Genomic DNA, 19,568 nt, shown 5'->3' with positions numbered 1-19,568 from the left:
CTACGAGCTGGCAGATATTTACCATACCCGGTACATTACTTCAGTTAGCATTGCTTTTAGTTTATTAAAAGCTTTTTGGTTTACTGAACGTATTTTTTAAATGAAAAACCGGAATAAGAAGTTGATGACCTTTAAAAAAATGAAAATATGGGCTGAGATAAGGTCGGTATGGAAGTTTTTCTGTGCCATCAAAGTTTGAATACGAATTTCTAATATCGAATTTATACAGCATCAAAATCAGACTCTGAATTTGAAAAACCAACAGTGGAAAAAGAACCAGACTTAACATCTGGGTAAACAGGGAGAAGCAATCGATCCCTGTCGCAATTCATCAGATCAGCTCAATAGATATTGAGTAATATCTATTACTCAATTTTACTAACACAAATGGCAAATAAAGTAAACTCACTCACCGAAGCACCATCACCCGCGTTGGTGGACATGGCTGATCTGTCCAATGTAGCGTAACTTGATTGGCTGCCGCTGGATGAATTGAGACAGGGATCGATTGCTTCTCCCTGTTTACCCGGATGTTAAAGCTATGGCAGGTAATCCTAGAGAGCTAGCAAGAGAGCTAGCAAGATTCGAAAGTGTCCCCTCCTCTAAGCTCCACCCCCCCCTCCCCATTCCGTCAGTGCGTCATCCAAAGCCGGTAGAACCGCATGCGCACATGGAGCAGGGAGCCGGCAGAGGGGGGCGTAGGCAGAAAGCAGAGGCATCTGATTGGTTTTTGTAGGCGCTCCAATCCGAGATCAGCGGGACGCTGATCTCGGATTGGTCAGCTTTTTCTCAGTCCTGCAGCTGCCACAGAGGTCTGATTATTTTCGTCCCTTTTTCTAAATACATCTTGTATAGATTTCTCTCAGGACAGACGGACCATTTCACCCAGTATTACAAAATGTGTTTCTGAACAGGATTACCAACCATGCCTTTAAGTCTGGTTCTTTTTCCACTGAATTTTTTCAAGTTGATTTTTTTTCCACTGTTGGTTTTTCAAATTCAGAGTCTGATTTTAATGCTGTATAAATTCGATATTAGAAATTCGTATTCAAACTCTGATGGCACAGAAAAACTTCCATAGGTCGGGGTGTGCTGCGCCGGTGGTTAAATCATTTGGCAGGTATTCAGCATCGCTTTTAGTTTTCCAGGCACAGGAACAGGCTGAGTTCCACCTTACTTTGCAGACAGTCATGGAAGTTTAGGCTTTCTTCTTTCATAAGTTTCCTCATAAAGTTTTTCTGAAAATGTTCAAGAATCATTTCGCTCTTCTATAAACCCCTCGGGGCCTCTGGTCGGAGATGGGCATGCATGGATGCGCCCGCGTGCGCGCACACGGAGTGCGTCACGCGCAGCAGCCCTGAGCTGGGGACAGCTTGTAAACCGGCAGCAATATGGAGCACATGTCATCTCCGGTCAGGTACCGCAGCAGCCAGAAAGGTAGGAGCCCGACACCTGCACCCACCGCCGGGTTCTCTCTGCGGCTCTCTGAGGCTTTCAGAAACACCAGCCAGCTGCTTTACTGCAGCCTCAGTGTTCCTGCTGGCATATTCCGAAAGGTTCTTGTATTGAAGAGCTCAAGTCGAGCTATTTAATTGAATTATTATTCTTGTGTACAGTATTTTTATTCTTCCCGGTGTTGCTTGTTTTCCTCTGCTTGTCACATGTTTACTCAGATTCTGCCTCCTTTATTTTGCTCCAGCATCAGGTGTCTGTTCCATGTACCAGAAATGTGTCTGTTTGTTCATTCATTTTGCAAACTTGACTTTTTTTCCTCATGTTTACATATGCTGCCGTCTCTCCTCTCCCCCCAAAAAGCTTCAGCTTTCTCAGAAAAGCAGGTAGGAAAAGTTTGTAAAATAACCCTGAAGTGTAGTGTTTGTCACAGCTTGTGTTTCTGTGTTTAGGAGTTAAATCTCCAACCCCCCACCTAGAAGTAGAGCATTAGAAGCTGGGCTAAGCCTGCTGCAAGGTTCTCTGGGTAATGAGAGCTGACAGGATGGCAGATGAACCCTGATCAGACCAGCAGCAGTGTAGGCTACGCCATGGCAACGGTACGTTCTGCTGGTTCTCCTCGCTGCTGGTGTCGTATGGTGAAAGGAAAGTTCTCACTTTGGGTGTTGGGAGGCCAAACAGAAACACTGACTGAGCTCTGACTGATTTGGAATCATCGGAAATCCTTCCAGACTTAAAGATGTTCTTTAAGTAAAGAAGAGAAAAAAACACCAATTTAGGCTCGAGTCCATAGTCCCACTGAGTTGCAGCTTCAGAATGTCTGTCCTGGGGACAGATGGACGAGGGGCTTTGAGATATTCTAATGGGATCGCGGGTCAGATTTAATCAGCTGAGAAACGGGGCAGTCAAACGCTGCAGCTTAGGGCAGGAAGAATGGTTTGTCTTCGGTCTGCAGCGTCCTCACAGGGACCCTTTAGGGACCCTTTAGGGACCCTACAGCAGCCTCATGAAGACCCTCAGAGCTGTAGAACTTCTGGAATAAAAACGGTTCATCTTCATTGGTCGAAGTTTGAAAAAGCAAACAGGGTTTTCTTATCGCTGCGGTCTTGAAGTGTTTTAGTTTCCCACGCAGGTCAAAGGCTCCTCTGTAGCTGTCAGCAGTATTTATTATTATTATCATTATTATTATTATTATTCACCTCTGCTGTGTTCTGTGGCAGCCCTCCAGTCTGTCCATCGAGGAGCAGGACCTCCAGTTTCCTTACGCCATGAGGGATCTGCCTCCCGTCCCCAATGCTGCCGAGCGCCTCAGGACGCCAGAGGGAACTCCCACAGCAACCAACGGGAGGCTGCTCAGCTGTCCCGGGACCCCCCCTTTGCCCCGTCCCACCCCGCGCCCTCCTGTTGGCTCTCCAACGGTCCCTCCCAGACCAAGTCACGCAGCCCTGGAGCCCCAGTTCCAGCCCCTGTTCCAGCCCCTGAGGAGTCAGGTGGTCTCTCAGGTGTCTCTGGACTCTCCGCTCAGCCCCGCTTCTCGACCACGGAGTCCCTGGGGATGCTTCGACCCCTACGACTCTCCAGAGGTGCGTGACTAAACCTGTGTAATGTCTGCTTTAAAGGTTTTTCCATGAGGCTAACCCTAAACCGTGGCCTGGTGTTCCGTTTGTGCTTTGCAGGACCAGGATAAGGAGTATGTGGGTTTTGCCACGTTGCCCAACCAGGTTCACAGAAAGACCGTGAAGAAGGGTTTCACCTTTACCCTCATGGTGGCAGGTGGGTGCTAAACCTTTGATATGTAATGGCTATTACTTCTGTAGCGTTATTGGGCATTTATATATGCATCAAATATAAGGATTTATAAGACGTTCTCACTGTCTCAAATAAACCTTAAACCTGGAATTAAGGGCACCACCTTCCATTATTTTAACTTGCTTTAAGTTACAGTCAGGGAGGAAAACTGTTAAAATCTTACGATCCTGGTATGTTAAATTAATAATCAATTTAATAATCAATTAATAATCAGTCTCATATCTCGCTACTTTCGTGAAAGTTCTCGTTTGGTTGGACAGACATTACGTAAAGAAAGCATACGACACAATCTGTGATTATAACATATATATAGATATATGAACTGTTTATTACAATGATATGATCTTAGACATGAACCTTTAAAACAAACAGGAGATGCCTTGAATATGGGTGATTATATAAAACACTTAGTGAATGGAAAATAAAATATGGGGAATGGAGAGATACTGGATGTATTCAAATAGTTTAGGTTGGCTGACTATTTGAAGCTAAAGACTGACATTTCGGATTAATTTATCATTCTGTGAAAGCCTCGAGACATCCATCAAACCCACTTTAAGGTGAAAACGGGTCGGTCTTACTGTGCTGAAGTTCTGCTTAGTCAGCTCGGAACACGGCAGCGGCCACGCGGGGTCCGAGGGGATTTCTCTTCCGCTCTCTGGGCCTTCCTGGTTGTGGTGGACTTTAGCGGACTTCTCAGTTGCTTCTTTTCACCGGGAAACGGGAACGATGGTGCCGAGGGCTTTACTGTGGGATGATCAAATCCTCCGAGTGTCAGAGTTGGTCCGTTGCTTCTCTGATGAAGTGAACTTAAGTTCACAGAAGATTAATAAAAGGTTGCTTGAGTTGGCTTTCTGGGTAGGAAAACTTCATTCTGTTCTTATCTTTGTTCGGGTCTTTCTTTCTCGTCTCCGGGGTCTCACTGGGTTCTGGAGGGCTTCCTTCCGGTCGTCCTCTGCATCGCTCATCCTCACGTCCTTCCGCTCTCTCCTGAGATTATGGGAAAACTCCCAAACTCTGGTGAGCTCTTCTGTTCTTCTTAAGTCATCTCCAAATCTCTCTGAGCAACTGTGTTCTCTGTTCTGTTCTGAAACTCTGGGTTGAAACTCTTCTGGAACAAGAGAGTGTGTTTTTCGCGGGCTCTGGGTTTTGATTCTCGGAGGCGGGGCATGACGTAAGCTTACACTATTCTTTCAGCCAATGATATGCCTGAACTGTGGTGAATGTCTGCCTGGGTGTCTGTGTAAGACGATCTTAGTCATCATTTTATGTGGGGATTTCTGGATGAGACAAAGAAATTCTATTTCTCCATTACTCCGTCTCATAGAACATTTGTCTCGGTGATTCTGAAAACACTACATCTTGTTAAGATATGCAGATTAAAGATATAACATAGACTTGCAATATAAAGACATCAAAATAACACACAACGTAATTGATGATTATGACTTTCAAAATTCAGATGAATATCTATGAAATCGTGACATATGAATAGTGAACCACACAATGTTAATTTTCTGTGTTAACAATGGGGACACCAAACAAATACCAAATAGATACCGAAGGGACATCGTTAAAAGTTAATTGTTGCATATATCTTGTCCATTTTACTGAGTCCTCTGGGATTTAAATGTTCAACTAATCAACACTGCAGACCACTAGGGGGCAATGTGGTTCCATCAGGCAGGTTGGGCATTTTCCACCAAGATCAGTTCTTTGTCAATATTTAAGCCAGAATCGTACAAATTGTCTCTATATGCGTCTTGTGATCAAGCTGGAAACCTGAAAGAAATTGTATACGGTTATCAAACACATTTAATATAGTTTTAAGGTTCGACTAAAAGTGAGTCTTAGTGAAGTCTTCTCAGTTCGTGTGTAGCCATCTGGTCGGTTCTCTTGTGGGAAAGGGTGTTAAAATGTCAACTTCGATTTGTGGTGAAGATAAGATAGTAAGTCTCCCACCTCTCCAACAGAAAGATTCTTTGTTCATTCGAGTTTATCCCAATTTATGGCGAGCGTCTGTTGCGAGTTCGACTCCCCAAAAACTTTCAAAAGGGTAGAAGGTTGTCGTAAATTAGGCAGTTTCTGTCTCTCTTTCCTTTGTGGAAAGAAAATGAAGATCTGGTTTTTATCCACATACGTAAACATCCCCCATAGGAATGTTGGTTTTGTCAAAGTTTGAAAAACTCTTAATCCACACGGCACTGTGACTGCTACACTTCAGAGGAACCAGGTGACAGACTGATGCTGATGCAACACAACCCCAGAAAGGCTGCTTTAGGGTCACTTCTGCTCCGTCAACCAGCTAAAGCTGACGGATAAGTGCAGCTGCTGTTTCATGAAGCACAAACTCTGATTTTTGGCGAATCTTTTGGAGCTACGTTTGTTGGAAACAGTTTCTAACTTCCTCCTTTTACTCCGAAGGGGAATCCGGCCTTGGGAAATCCACCCTGATCAACAGTCTGTTCCTCACGGAGCTCTACAAAGACCGGAAGGTTCCTAACGCTGAAGGTGAGCCGCTCTGTCTGGTTCTCTGTCAGCGGCTGCAGGAGTTTGAACATGTTTGATGTTTGAACATGCTGTCGTCCGCAGAGCGCATCTGTCAGACGGTCAATATCCTCAAGCACACCGTCGGCATCGAGGAGAAGGGAGTCAAACTGAGGCTCAGCATCATTGACACGCCGGGGTTCGGAGACGCTGTCAACAACACAGAGAGGTGAGCAGCAGATTCCAGATGTAACATTAACATCCACTGTAAGGGCCTGCAGCAGCCCGACACATTCCAGATGTGGTGAACAGCCACTGTAAGGGTCTGCAGCAGCCCGACACATTCCAGATGTGATGAACATCCACTGTAAGGGTCTGCAGCACCCCGACACATTCCAGATGTGGTGAACATCCACTGTAAGGGTCTGCAGCAGCCCGACACATTCCAGATGTGGTGAACATCCACTGTAAGGGTGTGCTGCAGCCCGACACATTCCAGATGTGGTGAACATCCACTGTAAGGGTCTGCAGCAGCCCGACACATTCCAGATGTGGTGAACATCCACTGTAAGGGTCTGCAGCAGCCCGACACATTCCAGATGTGATGAACATCCACTGTAAGGGTCTGCAGCAGCCCGACACATTCCAGATGTGGTGAACATCCACTGTAAGGGTCTGCAGCAGCCCGACACATTCCAGATGTGGTGAACATCCACTGTAAGGGTCTGCAGCAGCCCGACACATTCCAGATGTGGTGAACAGCCACTGTAAGGGTGTGCAGCAGCCCGACACATTCCAGATGTGGTGAACATCCACTGTAAGGGTCTGCAGCAGCCCGACACATTCCAGATGTGGTGAACAGCCACTGTAAGGGTCTGCAGCAGCCCGACACATTCCAGATGTGATGAACATCCACTGTAAGGGTCTGCAGCACCCCGACACATTCCAGATGTGGTGAACATCCACTGTAAGGGTCTGCAGCAGCCCGACACATTCCAGATGTGGTGAACATCCACTGTAAGGGTCTGCAGCAGCCCGACACATTCCAGATGTGATGAACATCCACTGTAAGGGTGTGCAGCAGCCCGACACATTCCAGATGTGGTGAACATCCACTGTAAGGGTCTGCAGCAGCCCGACACATTCCAGATGTGGTGAACAGCCACTGTAAGGGTCTGCAGCAGCCCGACACATTCCAGATGTGGTGAACATCCACTGTAAGGGTCTGCAGCACCCCGACACATTCCAGATGTGGTGAACATCCACTGTAAGGGTCTGCAGCAGCCCGACACATTCCAGATGTGGTGAACATCCACTGTAAGGGTCTGCAGCAGCCCGACACATTCCAGATGTGGTGAACATCCACTGTAAGGGTGTGCAGCAGCCCGACACATTCCAGATGTGGTGAACATCCACTGTAAGGGTGTGCAGCAGCCCGACACATTCCAGATCTGGTGAACATCCACTGTAAGGGTGTGCAGCAGCCCGACACATTCCAGATGTGATGAACATCCACTGTAAGGGCCTTCAGCAGCCCGACACATTCCAGATGTGGTGAACATCCACTGTAAGGGTGTGCAGCAGCCCGACACATTCCAGATGTGATGAACATCCACTGTAAGGGCCTGCAGCAGCCCGACACATTCCAGATGTGGTGAACATCCACTGTAAGGGTGTGCAGCAGCCCGACACATTCCAGATGTGGTGAACATCCACTGTAAGGGTGTGCAGCAGCCCGACACATTCCAGATGTGGTGAACATCCACTGTAAGGGCCTCCAGCAGCCCGACACATTCCAAATGTGGTGAACATCCACTGTAAGGGTGTGCAGCAGCCCGACACATTCCAGATGTGGTGAACATCCACTGTAAGGGTGTGCAGCAGCCCGACACATTCCAGATCTGGTGAACATCCACTGTAAGGGTGTGCAGCAGCCCGACACATTCCAGATGTGATGAACATCCACTGTAAGGGCCTTCAGCAGCCCGACACATTCCAGATGTGGTGAACATCCACTGTAAGGGTGTGCAGCAGCCCGACACATTCCAGATGTGATGAACATCCACTGTAAGGGCCTGCAGCAGCCCGACACATTCCAGATGTGGTGAACATCCACTGTAAGGGTGTGCAGCAGCCCGACACATTCCAGATGTGGTGAACATCCACTGTAAGGGTGTGCAGCAGCCCGACACATTCCAGATGTGGTGAACATCCACTGTAAGGGCCTCCAGCAGCCCGACACATTCCAAATGTGGTGAACATCCACTGTAAGGGTCTGCAGCAGCCCGACACATTCCAGATGTGGTGAACATCCACTGTAAGGGTGTGCAGCAGCCCGACACATTCCAGATGTGATGAACATCCACTGTAAGGGTCTGCAGCAGCCCGACACATTCCAGATGTGGTGAACGTCCACTGTAAGGGCCTCCAGCAGCCCGACACATTCCAGATGTGGTGAACATCCACTGTAAGGGTGTGCAGCAGCCCGACACATTCCAGATGTGATGAACATCCATTGTAAGAGTGTTTAGCAGCCCAACACATTCCAGATGTGGTGAACATCCACTGTAAGAGTGTTTAGCAGCCCGACACATTCCAGATGTGGTGAACATCCACTGTAAGGGTGTGCAGCAGGCCGACACATTCCAGATGTGATGAACATCCACTGTAAGAGTGTGCAGCAGCCCGACACATTCCAGATGTGATGAACATCCACTGTAAGGGTCTGCAGCAGCCCGACACATTCCAGATGTGGTGAACATCCACTGTAAGGGTGTGCAGCAGCCCGACACATTCCAGATGTGATGAACATCCACTGTAAGGGCCTTCAGCAGCCCGACACATTCCAGATGTGGTGAACATCCACTGTAAGGGTGTGCAGCAGCCCGACACATTCCAGATGTGATGAACATCCACTGTAAGGGCCTGCAGCAGCCCGACACATTCCAGATGTGGTGAACATCCACTGTAAGGGTGTGCAGCAGCCCGACACATTCCAGATGTGGTGAACATCCACTGTAAGGGCCTCCAGCAGCCCGACACATTCCAAATGTGGTGAACATCCACTGTAAGGGTCTGCAGCAGCCCGACACATTCCAGATGTGGTGAACATCCACTGTAAGGGTCTGCAGCAGCCCGACACATTCCAGATGTGATGAACATCCACTGTAAGGGTCTGCAGCAGCCCGACACATTCCAGATGTGGTGAACGTCCACTGTAAGGGCCTCCAGCAGCCCGACACATTCCAGATGTGGTGAACATCCACTGTAAGGGTCTGCAGCAGCCCGACACATTCCAGATGTGGTGAACATCCACTGTAAGGGTGTGCAGCAGCCCGACACATTCCAGATGTGATGAACATCCACTGTAAGAGTGTGCAGCAGCCCGACACATTCCAGATGTGATGAACATCCACTGTAAGGGTCTGCAGCAGCCCGACACATTCCAGATGTGGTGAACATCCACTGTAAGGGTCTGCAGCAGCCCGACACATTCCAGATGTGGTGAACATCCACTGTAAGAGTGTTTAGCAGCCCGACACATTCCAGATGTGGTGAACATCCACTGTAAGGGTGTGCAGCAGCCCGACACATTCCAGATGTGGTGAACATCCACTGTAAGGGTCTGCAGCAGCCCGACACATTCCAGATGTGATGAACATCCACTGTAAGGGTGTGCAGCAGCCCGACACATTCCAGATGTGATGAACATCCACTGTAAGGGTGTGCAGCAGCCCGACACATTCCAGATGTGGTGAATATCCACTGTAAGGGTCTGCAGCAGCCCGACACATTCCAGATCTGGTGAACAGCCACTGTAAGGGTCTGCAGCAGCCCGACACATTCCAGATGTGGTGAACATCCACTGTAAGGGCCTGCAGCAGCCCGACACATTCCAGATGTGGTGAACAGCCACTGTAAGGGTGTGCAGCAGCCCGACACATTCCAGATGTGGTGAACATCCACTGTAAGAGTGTGCAGCAGCCTGACACATTCCAGATGTGGTGAACATCCACTGTAAGGGTGTGCAGCAGCCCGACACATTCCAGATGTGATGAACATCGACTGTAAGGGCCTTGAGCAGCCCGACACATTCCAGATGTGATGAACATCCACTGTAAGGGTCTGCAGCAGCCCGACACATTCCAGATGTGGTGAACGTCCACTGTAAGGGCCTCCAGCAGCCCGACACATTCCAGATGTGGTGAACATCCACTGTAAGGGTGTGCAGCAGCCCGACACATTCCAGATGTGATGAACATCCATTGTAAGAGTGTTTAGCAGCCCAACACATTCCAGATGTGGTGAACATCCACTGTAAGAGTGTTTAGCAGCCCGACACATTCCAGATGTGGTGAACATCCACTGTAAGGGTGTGCAGCAGCCCGACACATTCCAGATGTGATGAACATCCACTGTAAGAGTGTGCAGCAGCCCGACACATTCCAGATGTGATGAACATCCACTGTAAGGGTCTGCAGCAGCCCGACATATTCCAGATGTGGTGAACATCCACTGTAAGAGTGTTTAGCAGCCCGACACATTCCAGATGTGGTGAACATCCACTGTAAGGGTGTGCAGCAGCCCGACACATTCCAGATCTGGTGAACATCCACTGTAAGGGTGTGCAGCAGCCCGACACATTCCAGATGTGATGAACATCCACTGTAAGGGCCTTCAGCAGCCCGACACATTCCAGATGTGGTGAACATCCACTGTAAGGGTTTGCAGCAGCCCGACACATTCCAGATGTGATGAACATCCACTGTAAGGGCCTGCAGCAGCCCGACACATTCCAGATGTGGTGAACATCCACTGTAAGGGTGTGCAGCAGCCCGACACATTCCAGATGTGGTGAACATCCACTGTAAGGGCCTCCAGCAGCCCGACACATTCCAAATGTGGTGAACATCCACTGTAAGGGTCTGCAGCAGCCCGACACATTCCAGATGTGGTGAACATCCACTGTAAGGGTGTGCAGCAGCCCGACACATTCCAGATGTGATGAACATCCACTGTAAGGGTCTGCAGCAGCCCGACACATTCCAGATGTGGTGAACGTCCACTGTAAGGGCCTCCAGCAGCCCGACACATTCCAGATGTGGTGAACATCCACTGTAAGGGTCTGCAGCAGCCCGACACATTCCAGATGTGGTGAACATCCACTGTAAGGGTGTGCAGCAGCCCGACACATTCCAGATGTGATGAACATCCACTGTAAGAGTGTGCAGCAGCCCGACACATTCCAGATGTGATGAACATCCACTGTAAGGGTCTGCAGCAGCCCGACACATTCCAGATGTGGTGAACATCCACTGTAAGGGTGTGCAGCAGCCCGACACATTCCAGATGTGGTGAACATCCACTGTAAGAGTGTTTAGCAGCCCGACACATTCCAGATGTGGTGAACATCCACTGTAAGGGTGTGCAGCAGCCCGACACATTCCAGATGTGGTGAACATCCACTGTAAGGGTCTGCAGCAGCCCGACACGTTCCAGATGTGATGAACATCCACTGTAAGGGTGTGCAGCAGCCCGACACATTCCAGATGTGATGAACATCCACTGTAAGGGTGTGCAGCAGCCCGACACATTCCAGATGTGGTGAACATCCACTGTAAGGGTCTGCAGCAGCCCGACACATTCCAGATCTGGTGAACAGCCACTGTAAGGGTCTGCAGCAGCCCGACACATTCCAGATGTGGTGAACATCCACTGTAAGGGCCTGCAGCAGCCCGACACATTCCAGATGTGGTGAACAGCCACTGTAAGGGTGTGCAGCAGCCCGAAACATTCCAGATGTGGTGAACATCCACTGTAAGAGTGTGCAGCAGCCTGACACATTCCAGATGTGGTGAACATCCACTGTAAGGGTGTGCAGCAGCCCGACACATTCCAGATGTGATGAACATCGACTGTAAGGGCCTTGAGCAGCCCGACACATTCCAGATGTGGTGAACATCCACTGTAAGGGTGTGCAGCAGCCCGACACATTCCAGATGTGATGAACATCCACTGTAAGGGCCTGCAGCAGCCCGACACATTCCAGATGTGGTGAACATCCACTGTAAGGGTGTGCAGCAGCCCGACACATTCCAGATGTGGTGAACATCCACTGTAAGGGCCTCCAGCAGCCCGACACATTCCAGATGTGGTGAACATCCATTGTAAGGGTGTGCAGCAGCCCGACACATTCCAGATGTGGTGAACATCCACTGTAAGGGTCTGCAGCAGCCCGACACATTCCAGATGTGGTGAACATCCACTGTAAGGGTGTGCAGCAGCCCGACACATTCCAGATGTGGTGAACGTCCACTGTAAGGGCCTCCAGCAGCCCGACACATTCCAGATGTGGTGAACATCCACTGTAAGGGTGTGCAGCAGCCCGACACATTCCAGATGTGATGAACATCCATTGTAAGAGTGTTTAGCAGCCCAACACATTCCAGATGTGGTGAACATCCACTGTAAGGGTGTGCAGCAGCCCGACACATTCCAGATGTGATGAACATCCACTGTAAGGGTCTGCAGCAGCCCGACATATTCCAGATGTGGTGAACATCCACTGTAAGAGTGTTTAGCAGCCCAACACATTCCAGATGTGGTGAACATCCACTGTAAGGGTGTGCAGCAGCCCGACACATTCCAGATCTGGTGAACATCCACTGTAAGGGTGTGCAGCAGCCCGACACATTCCAGATGTGATGAACATCCACTGTAAGGGCCTTCAGCAGCCCGACACATTCCAGATGTGGTGAACATCCACTGTAAGGGTGTGCAGCAGCCCGACACATTCCAGATGTGATGAACATCCACTGTAAGGGCCTGCAGCAGCCCGACACATTCCAGATGTGGTGAACATCCACTGTAAGGGTGTGCAGCAGCCCGACACATTCCAGATGTGGTGAACATCCACTGTAAGGGCCTCCAGCAGCCCGACACATTCCAAATGTGGTGAACATCCACTGTAAGGGTCTGCAGCAGCCCGACACATTCCAGATGTGGTGAACATCCACTGTAAGGGTGTGCAGCAGCCCGACACATTCCAGATGTGATGAACATCCACTGTAAGGGTCTGCAGCAGCCCGACACATTCCAGATGTGGTGAACGTCCACTGTAAGGGCCTCCAGCAGCCCGACACATTCCAGATGTGGTGAACATCCACTGTAAGGGTCTGCAGCAGCCCGACACATTCCAGATGTGGTGAACATCCACTGTAAGGGTGTGCAGCAGCCCGACACATTCCAGATGTGATGAACATCCACTGTAAGAGTGTGCAGCAGCCCGACACATTCCAGATGTGATGAACATCCACTGTAAGGGTCTGCAGCAGCCCGACACATTCCAGATGTGGTGAACATCCACTGTAAGGGTGTGCAGCAGCCCGACACATTCCAGATGTGGTGAACATCCACTGTAAGAGTGTTTAGCAGCCCGACACATTCCAGATGTGGTGAACATCCACTGTAAGGGTGTGCAGCAGCCCGACACATTCCAGATGTGGTGAACATCCACTGTAAGGGTCTGCAGCAGCCCGACACATTCCAGATGTGATGAACATCCACTGTAAGGGTGTGCAGCAGCCCGACACATTCCAGATGTGATGAACATCCACTGTAAGGGTGTGCAGCAGCCCGACACATTCCAGATGTGGTGAACATCCACTGTAAGGGTCTGCAGCAGCCCGACACATTCCAGATCTGGTGAACAGCCACTGTAAGGGTCTGCAGCAGCCCGACACATTCCAGATGTGGTGAACATCCACTGTAAGGGCCTGCAGCAGCCCGACACATTCCAGATGTGGTGAACAGCCACTGTAAGGGTGTGCAGCAGCCCGACACATTCCAGATGTGGTGAACATCCACTGTAAGGGTGTGCAGCAGCCCGACACATTCCAGATGTGATGAACATCGACTGTAAGGGCCTTGAGCAGCCCGACACATTCCAGATGTGGTGAACATCCACTGTAAGGGTGTGCAGCAGCCCGACACATTCCAGATGTGATGAACATCCACTGTAAGGGCCTGCAGCAGCCCGACACATTCCAGATGTGGTGAACATCCACTGTAAGGGTGTGCAGCAGCCCGACACATTCCAGATGTGGTGAACATCCACTGTAAGGGCCTCCAGCAGCCCGACACATTCCAGATGTGGTGAACATCCATTGTAAGGGTGTGCAGCAGCCCGACACATTCCAGATGTGGTGAACATCCACTGTAAGGGTCTGCAGCAGCCCGACACATTCCAGATGTGGTGAACATCCACTGTAAGGGTGTGCAGCAGCCCGACACATTCCAGATGTGGTGAACATCCACTGTAAGGGCCTCCAGCAGCCCGACACATTCCAAATGTGGTGAACATCCACTGTAAGGGTCTGCAGCAGCCCGACACATTCCAGATGTGGTGAACATCCACTGTAAGGGTGTGCAGCAGCCCGACACATTCCAGATGTGATGAACATCCACTGTAAGGGTCTGCAGCAGCCCGACACATTCCAGATGTGGTGAACGTCCACTGTAAGGGCCTCCAGCAGCCCGACACATTCCAGATGTGGTGAACATCCACTGTAAGGGTCTGCAGCAGCCCGACACATTCCAGATGTGGTGAACATCCACTGTAAGGGTGTGCAGCAGCCCGACACATTCCAGATGTGATGAACATCCACTGTAAGAGTGTGCAGCAGCCCGACACATTCCAGATGTGATGATCATCCACTGTAAGGGTCTGCAGCAGCCCGACACATTCCAGATGTGGTGAACATCCACTGTAAGGGTGTGCAGCAGCCCGACACATTCCAGATGTGGTGAACATCCACTGTAAGAGTGTTTAGCAGCCCGACACATTCCAGATGTGGTGAACATCCACTGTAAGGGTGTGCAGCAGCCCGACACATTCCAGATGTGGTGAACATCCACTGTAAGGGTCTGCAGCAGCCCGACACATTCCAGATGTGATGAACATCCACTGTAAGGGTGTGCAGCAGCCCGACACATTCCAGATGTGATGAACATCCACTGTAAGGGTGTGCAGCAGCCCGACACATTCCAGATGTGGTGAACATCCACTGTAAGGGTCTGCAGCAGCCCGACACATTCCAGATGTGGTGAACAGCCACTGTAAGGGTCTGCAGCAGCCCGACACATTCCAGATGTGGTGAACATCCACTGTAAGGGCCTGCAGCAGCCCGACACATTCCAGATGTGGTGAACAGCCACTGTAAGGGTCTCCAGCAGCCCGACACATTCCAGATGTGGTGAACATCCACTGTAAGGGCCTCCAGCAGCCCGACACATTCCAGATGTGGTGAACATCCACTGTAAGGGCCTCCAGCAGCCCGACACATTCCAGATGTGGTGAACATCCACTGTAAGGGTCTGCAGCAGCCCGACACATTCCAGATGTGGTGAACATCCACTGTAAGGGTGTGCAGCAGCCCGACACATTCCAGATGTGGTGAACATCCACTGTAAGAGTGTGCAGCAGCCTGACACATTCCAGATGTGGTGAACATCCACTGTAAGGGTGTGCAGCAGCCCGACACATTCCAGATGTGATGAACATCGACTGTAAGGGCCTTGAGCAGCCCGACACATTCCAGATGTGGTGAACATCCACTGTAAGGGTGTGCAGCAGCCCGACACATTCCAGATGTGATGAACATCCACTGTAAGGGCCTGCAGCAGCCCGACACATTCCAGATGTGATGAACATCCACTGTAAGGGTGTGAAGCAGCCCGACACATTCCAGATGTGGTGAACATCCACTGTAAGAGTGTGCAGCAGCCCGACACATTCCAGATGTGGTGAACAGCCACTGTAAGGGTCTGCAGCAGCCCGACACATTCCAGATGTGGTGAACATCCACTGTAAGGGTCTGCAGCAGCCCGACACATTCCAGATGTGGTGAACATCCACTGTAAGGGTTTGCAGCAGCCTGACACATTCCAGATGTGGTGAACATCCACTGTAAGGGTCTGCAGCAGCCCGACACATTCCAGATGTGATGAACATCCACTGTAAGGGCCTTGAGCAGCCCGACACATTCCAGATGTGGTGAACATCCACTGTAAGGGTGTGCAGCAGCCCGACACATTCCAGATGTGATGAACATCCACTGTAAGGGTCTGCAGCACCCCGACACATTCCAGATGTGGTGAACATCCACTGTAAGGGTGTGCAGCAGCCCGACACATTCCAGATGTGGTGAACATCCACTGTAAGGGTGTGCAGCAGCCCGACACATTCCAGATGTGGTGAACATCCACTGTAAGGGCCTCCAGCAGCCCGACACATTCCAGATGTGGTGAACATCCATTGTAAGGGTGTGCAGCAGCCCGACACATTCCAGATGTGGTGAACATCCACTGTAAAGGTCTGCAGCAGCCCGACACATTCCAGATGTGGTGAACATCCACTGTAAGGGCCTCCAGCAGCCCAACACATTCCAGATGTGATGAACATCCCCTGTAAGGGCCTCCAGCAGCCCGACACAATTCCAGATGTGATGAACATCCACTGTAAGGGTCTGCAGCAGCCCGACACATTCCAGATGTGATGAACATCCACTGTAAGGGGGTGCAGCAGCCCGACACATTCCAGATGTGGTGAACATCCACTTTAAGGGTCTGCAGCAGCCCGACACATTCCAGATGTGATGAACATCCACTGTAAGGGTCTGCAGCAGCCCGACACATTCCAGATGTGGTGAACATCCACTGTAAGGGCCTCCAGCAGCCCGACACATTCCAGATGTGGTGAACATCCACTGTAAGGGTGTGCAGCAGCCCGACACATTCCAGATGTGGTGAACATCCACTGTAAGGGTGTGCAGCAGCCCGACACATTCCAGATGTGGTGAACATCCACTGTAAGAGTGTGCAGCAGCCCGACACATTCCAGATGTGGTGAACATCCACTGTAAGGGTGTGCAGCATTCCGACACATTCCAGATGTGGTGAACATCCACTGTAAGGGCCTCCAGCAGCCCGACACATTCCAGATGTGGTGAACATCCACTGTAAGGGTCTGCAGCAGCCCGACACATTCCAGATGTGGTGAACATCCACTGTAAGGGTGTGCAGCAGCCCGACACATTCCAGATGTGATGAACATCCACTGTAAGGGTCTGCAGCAGCCCGACACATTCCAGATGTGGTGAACATCCACTGTAAGGGCCTCCAGCAGCCCGACACATTCCAGATGTGGTGAACATCCACTGTAAGGGTCTGCAGCAGCCCGACACATTCCAGATGTGGTGAACATCCACTGTAAGGGTGTGCAGCAGCCCGACACATTCCAGATGTGATGAACATCCACTGTAAGGGTCTGCAGCAGCCCGACACATTCCAGATGTGGTGAACATCCACTGTAAGGGTCTGCAGCACCCCGACACATTCCAGATGTGGTGAACATCCACTGTAAGGGCCTCCAGCAGCCCGACACATTCCAGATGTGATGAACATCCACTGTAAGGGCCTGCAGCAGCCCAACACATTCCAGATGTGATGAACATCCCCTGTAAGGGTCTGCAGCAGCCCGACACATTCCAGATGTGATGAACATCCACTGTAAGGGCCTTGAGCAGCCCGACACATTCCAGATGTGGTGAACATCCACTGTAAGGGTGTGCAGCAGCCCGACACATTCCAGATGTGATGAACATCCACTGTAAGGGTCTGCAGCACCCCGACACATTCCAGATGTGGTGAACATCCACTGTAAGGGTGTGCAGCAGCCCGACACATTCCAGATGTGGTGAACATCCACTGTAAGGGCCTCCAGCAGCCCGACACATTCCAGATGTGGTGAACATCCATTGTAAGGGTGTGCAGCAGCCCGACACATTCCAGATGTGGTGAACATCCACTGTAAGGGTGTGCAGCAGCCCGACACATTCCAGATGTGGTGAACATCCACTGTAAGGGCCTCCAGCAGCCCGACACATTCCAGATGTGGTGAACATCCATTGTAAGGGTGTGCAGCAGCCCGACACATTCCAGATGTGGTGAACATCCACTGTAAGGGTCTGCAGCAGCCCGACACATTCCAGATGTGGTGAACATCCACTGTAAGCGTGTGCAGCAGCCCGACACATTCCAGATGTGGTGAACATCCACTGTAAGGGCCTCAAGCAGCCCGAAACATTCCAGATGTGGTGAACATCCACTGTAAGGGTGTGCAGCAGCCCGACACATTCCAGATGTGGTGAACATCCACTGTAAGGGTGTGCAGCAGCCCGACACATTCCAGATGTGGTGAACATCCACTGTAAGGGCCTCCAGCAGCCCGACACATTCCAGATGTGATGAACATCCACTGTAAGGGTGTGCAGCAGCCCGACACATTCCAGATGTGATGAACATCCACTGTAAGGGTGTGAAGCAGCCCGACACATTCCAGATGTGGTGAACATCCACTGTAAGGGTCTGCAGCAGCCCGACACATTCCAGATGTGATGAACAGCCACTGTAAGGGTCTGCAGCAGCCCGACACATTCCAGATGTGGTGAACATCCACTGTAAGGGTCTGCAGCAGCCCGACACATTCCAGATGTGGTGAACATCCACTGTAAGGGTTTGCAGCAGCCTGACACATTCCAGATGTGGTGAACATCCACTGTAAGGGTCTGCAGCAGCCCGACACATTCCAGATGTGATGAACATCCACTGTAAGGGCCTTGAGCAGCCCGACACATTCCAGATGTGGTGAACATCCACTGTAAGGGTGTGCAGCAAGCCCGACACATTCCAGATGTGATGAACATCCACTGTAAGGGTCTGCAGCACCCCGACACATTCCAGATGTGGTGAACATCCACTGTAAGGGTGTGCAGCAGCCCGACACATTCCAGATGTGGTGAACATCCACTGTAAGGGTGTGCAGCAGCCCGACACATTCCAGATGTGGTGAACATCCACTGTAAGGGCCTCCAGCAGCCCGACACATTCCAGATGTGGTGAACATCCATTGTAAGGGTGTGCAGCAGCCCGACACATTCCAGATGTGGTGAACATCCACTGTAAGAGTGTGCAGCAGCCCGACACATTCCAGATGTGGTGAACATCCACTGTAAGGGTGTGCATCAGCCCGACACATTCCAGATGTGATGAACATCCACTGTAAGAGTGTGCAGCAGCCCGACACATTCCACATGTGGTGAACATCCACTGTAAGGGTGTGCAGCAGCCCGACACATTCCAGATGTGATGAACATCCACTGTAAGGGTCTGCAGCAGCCCGACACATTCCAGATGTGGTGAACATCCACTGTAAGGGTGTGCAGCAGCCCGACACATTCCAGATGTGGTGAACATCCACTGTAAGGGTGTGCAGCAGCCCGACACATTCCAGATGTGATGAACATCCACTGTAAGGGCCTGCAGCAGCCCGACACATTCCAGATGTGGTGAACATCCACTGTAAGGGTGTGCAGCATTCCGACACATTCCAGATGTGGTGAACATCCACTGTAAGGGCCTCCAGCAGCCCGACACATTCCAGATGTGGTGAACATCCACTGTAAGGGTGTGCAGCAGCCCGACACATTCCAGATGTGATGAACATCCACTGTAAGGGTCTGCAGCAGCCCGACACATTCCAGATGTGGTGAACATCCACTGTAAGGGTCTGCAGCACCCCGACACATTCCAGATGTGGTGAACATCACATGTAAGGGCCTCCAGCAGCCCGACACATTCCAGATGTGATGAACATCCACTGTAAGGGCCTGCAGCAGCCCAACACATTCCAGATGTGATGAACATCCCCTGTAAGGGTCTGCAGCAGCCCGACACATTCCAGATGTGATGAACATCCACTG

General features: G+C 50.7%; 1 protein-coding gene across 1 annotated transcript in view; it reads left to right on the top strand.

Annotated features, from left to right (window-relative positions):
* Nucleotides 1-1,801: 1,801 nt before the first annotated feature.
* LOC142401553 (septin-5-like) overlaps nucleotides 1,802-19,568 on the top strand; it is a 23,959-nt gene continuing 6,192 nt past the window's right edge. The window contains exons 1-5 of the mRNA XM_075487021.1: nucleotides 1,802-2,051; nucleotides 2,673-3,035; nucleotides 3,129-3,225; nucleotides 5,686-5,772; nucleotides 5,854-5,977. Of these exons, the coding sequence (XP_075343136.1) occupies nucleotides 2,004-2,051; nucleotides 2,673-3,035; nucleotides 3,129-3,225; nucleotides 5,686-5,772; nucleotides 5,854-5,977 (719 nt within the window). The 5' untranslated portion in view covers nucleotides 1,802-2,003. The remainder of the gene's footprint in view (nucleotides 2,052-2,672; nucleotides 3,036-3,128; nucleotides 3,226-5,685; nucleotides 5,773-5,853; nucleotides 5,978-19,568) is intronic.

This window comes from Odontesthes bonariensis, chromosome 16 (genome assembly GCF_027942865.1).
Source record: "Odontesthes bonariensis isolate fOdoBon6 chromosome 16, fOdoBon6.hap1, whole genome shotgun sequence".
NCBI classification, from domain to species: domain Eukaryota; kingdom Metazoa; phylum Chordata; class Actinopteri; order Atheriniformes; family Atherinopsidae; genus Odontesthes; species Odontesthes bonariensis.
This window is presented reverse-complemented; position numbering and strand designations above follow the sequence as displayed.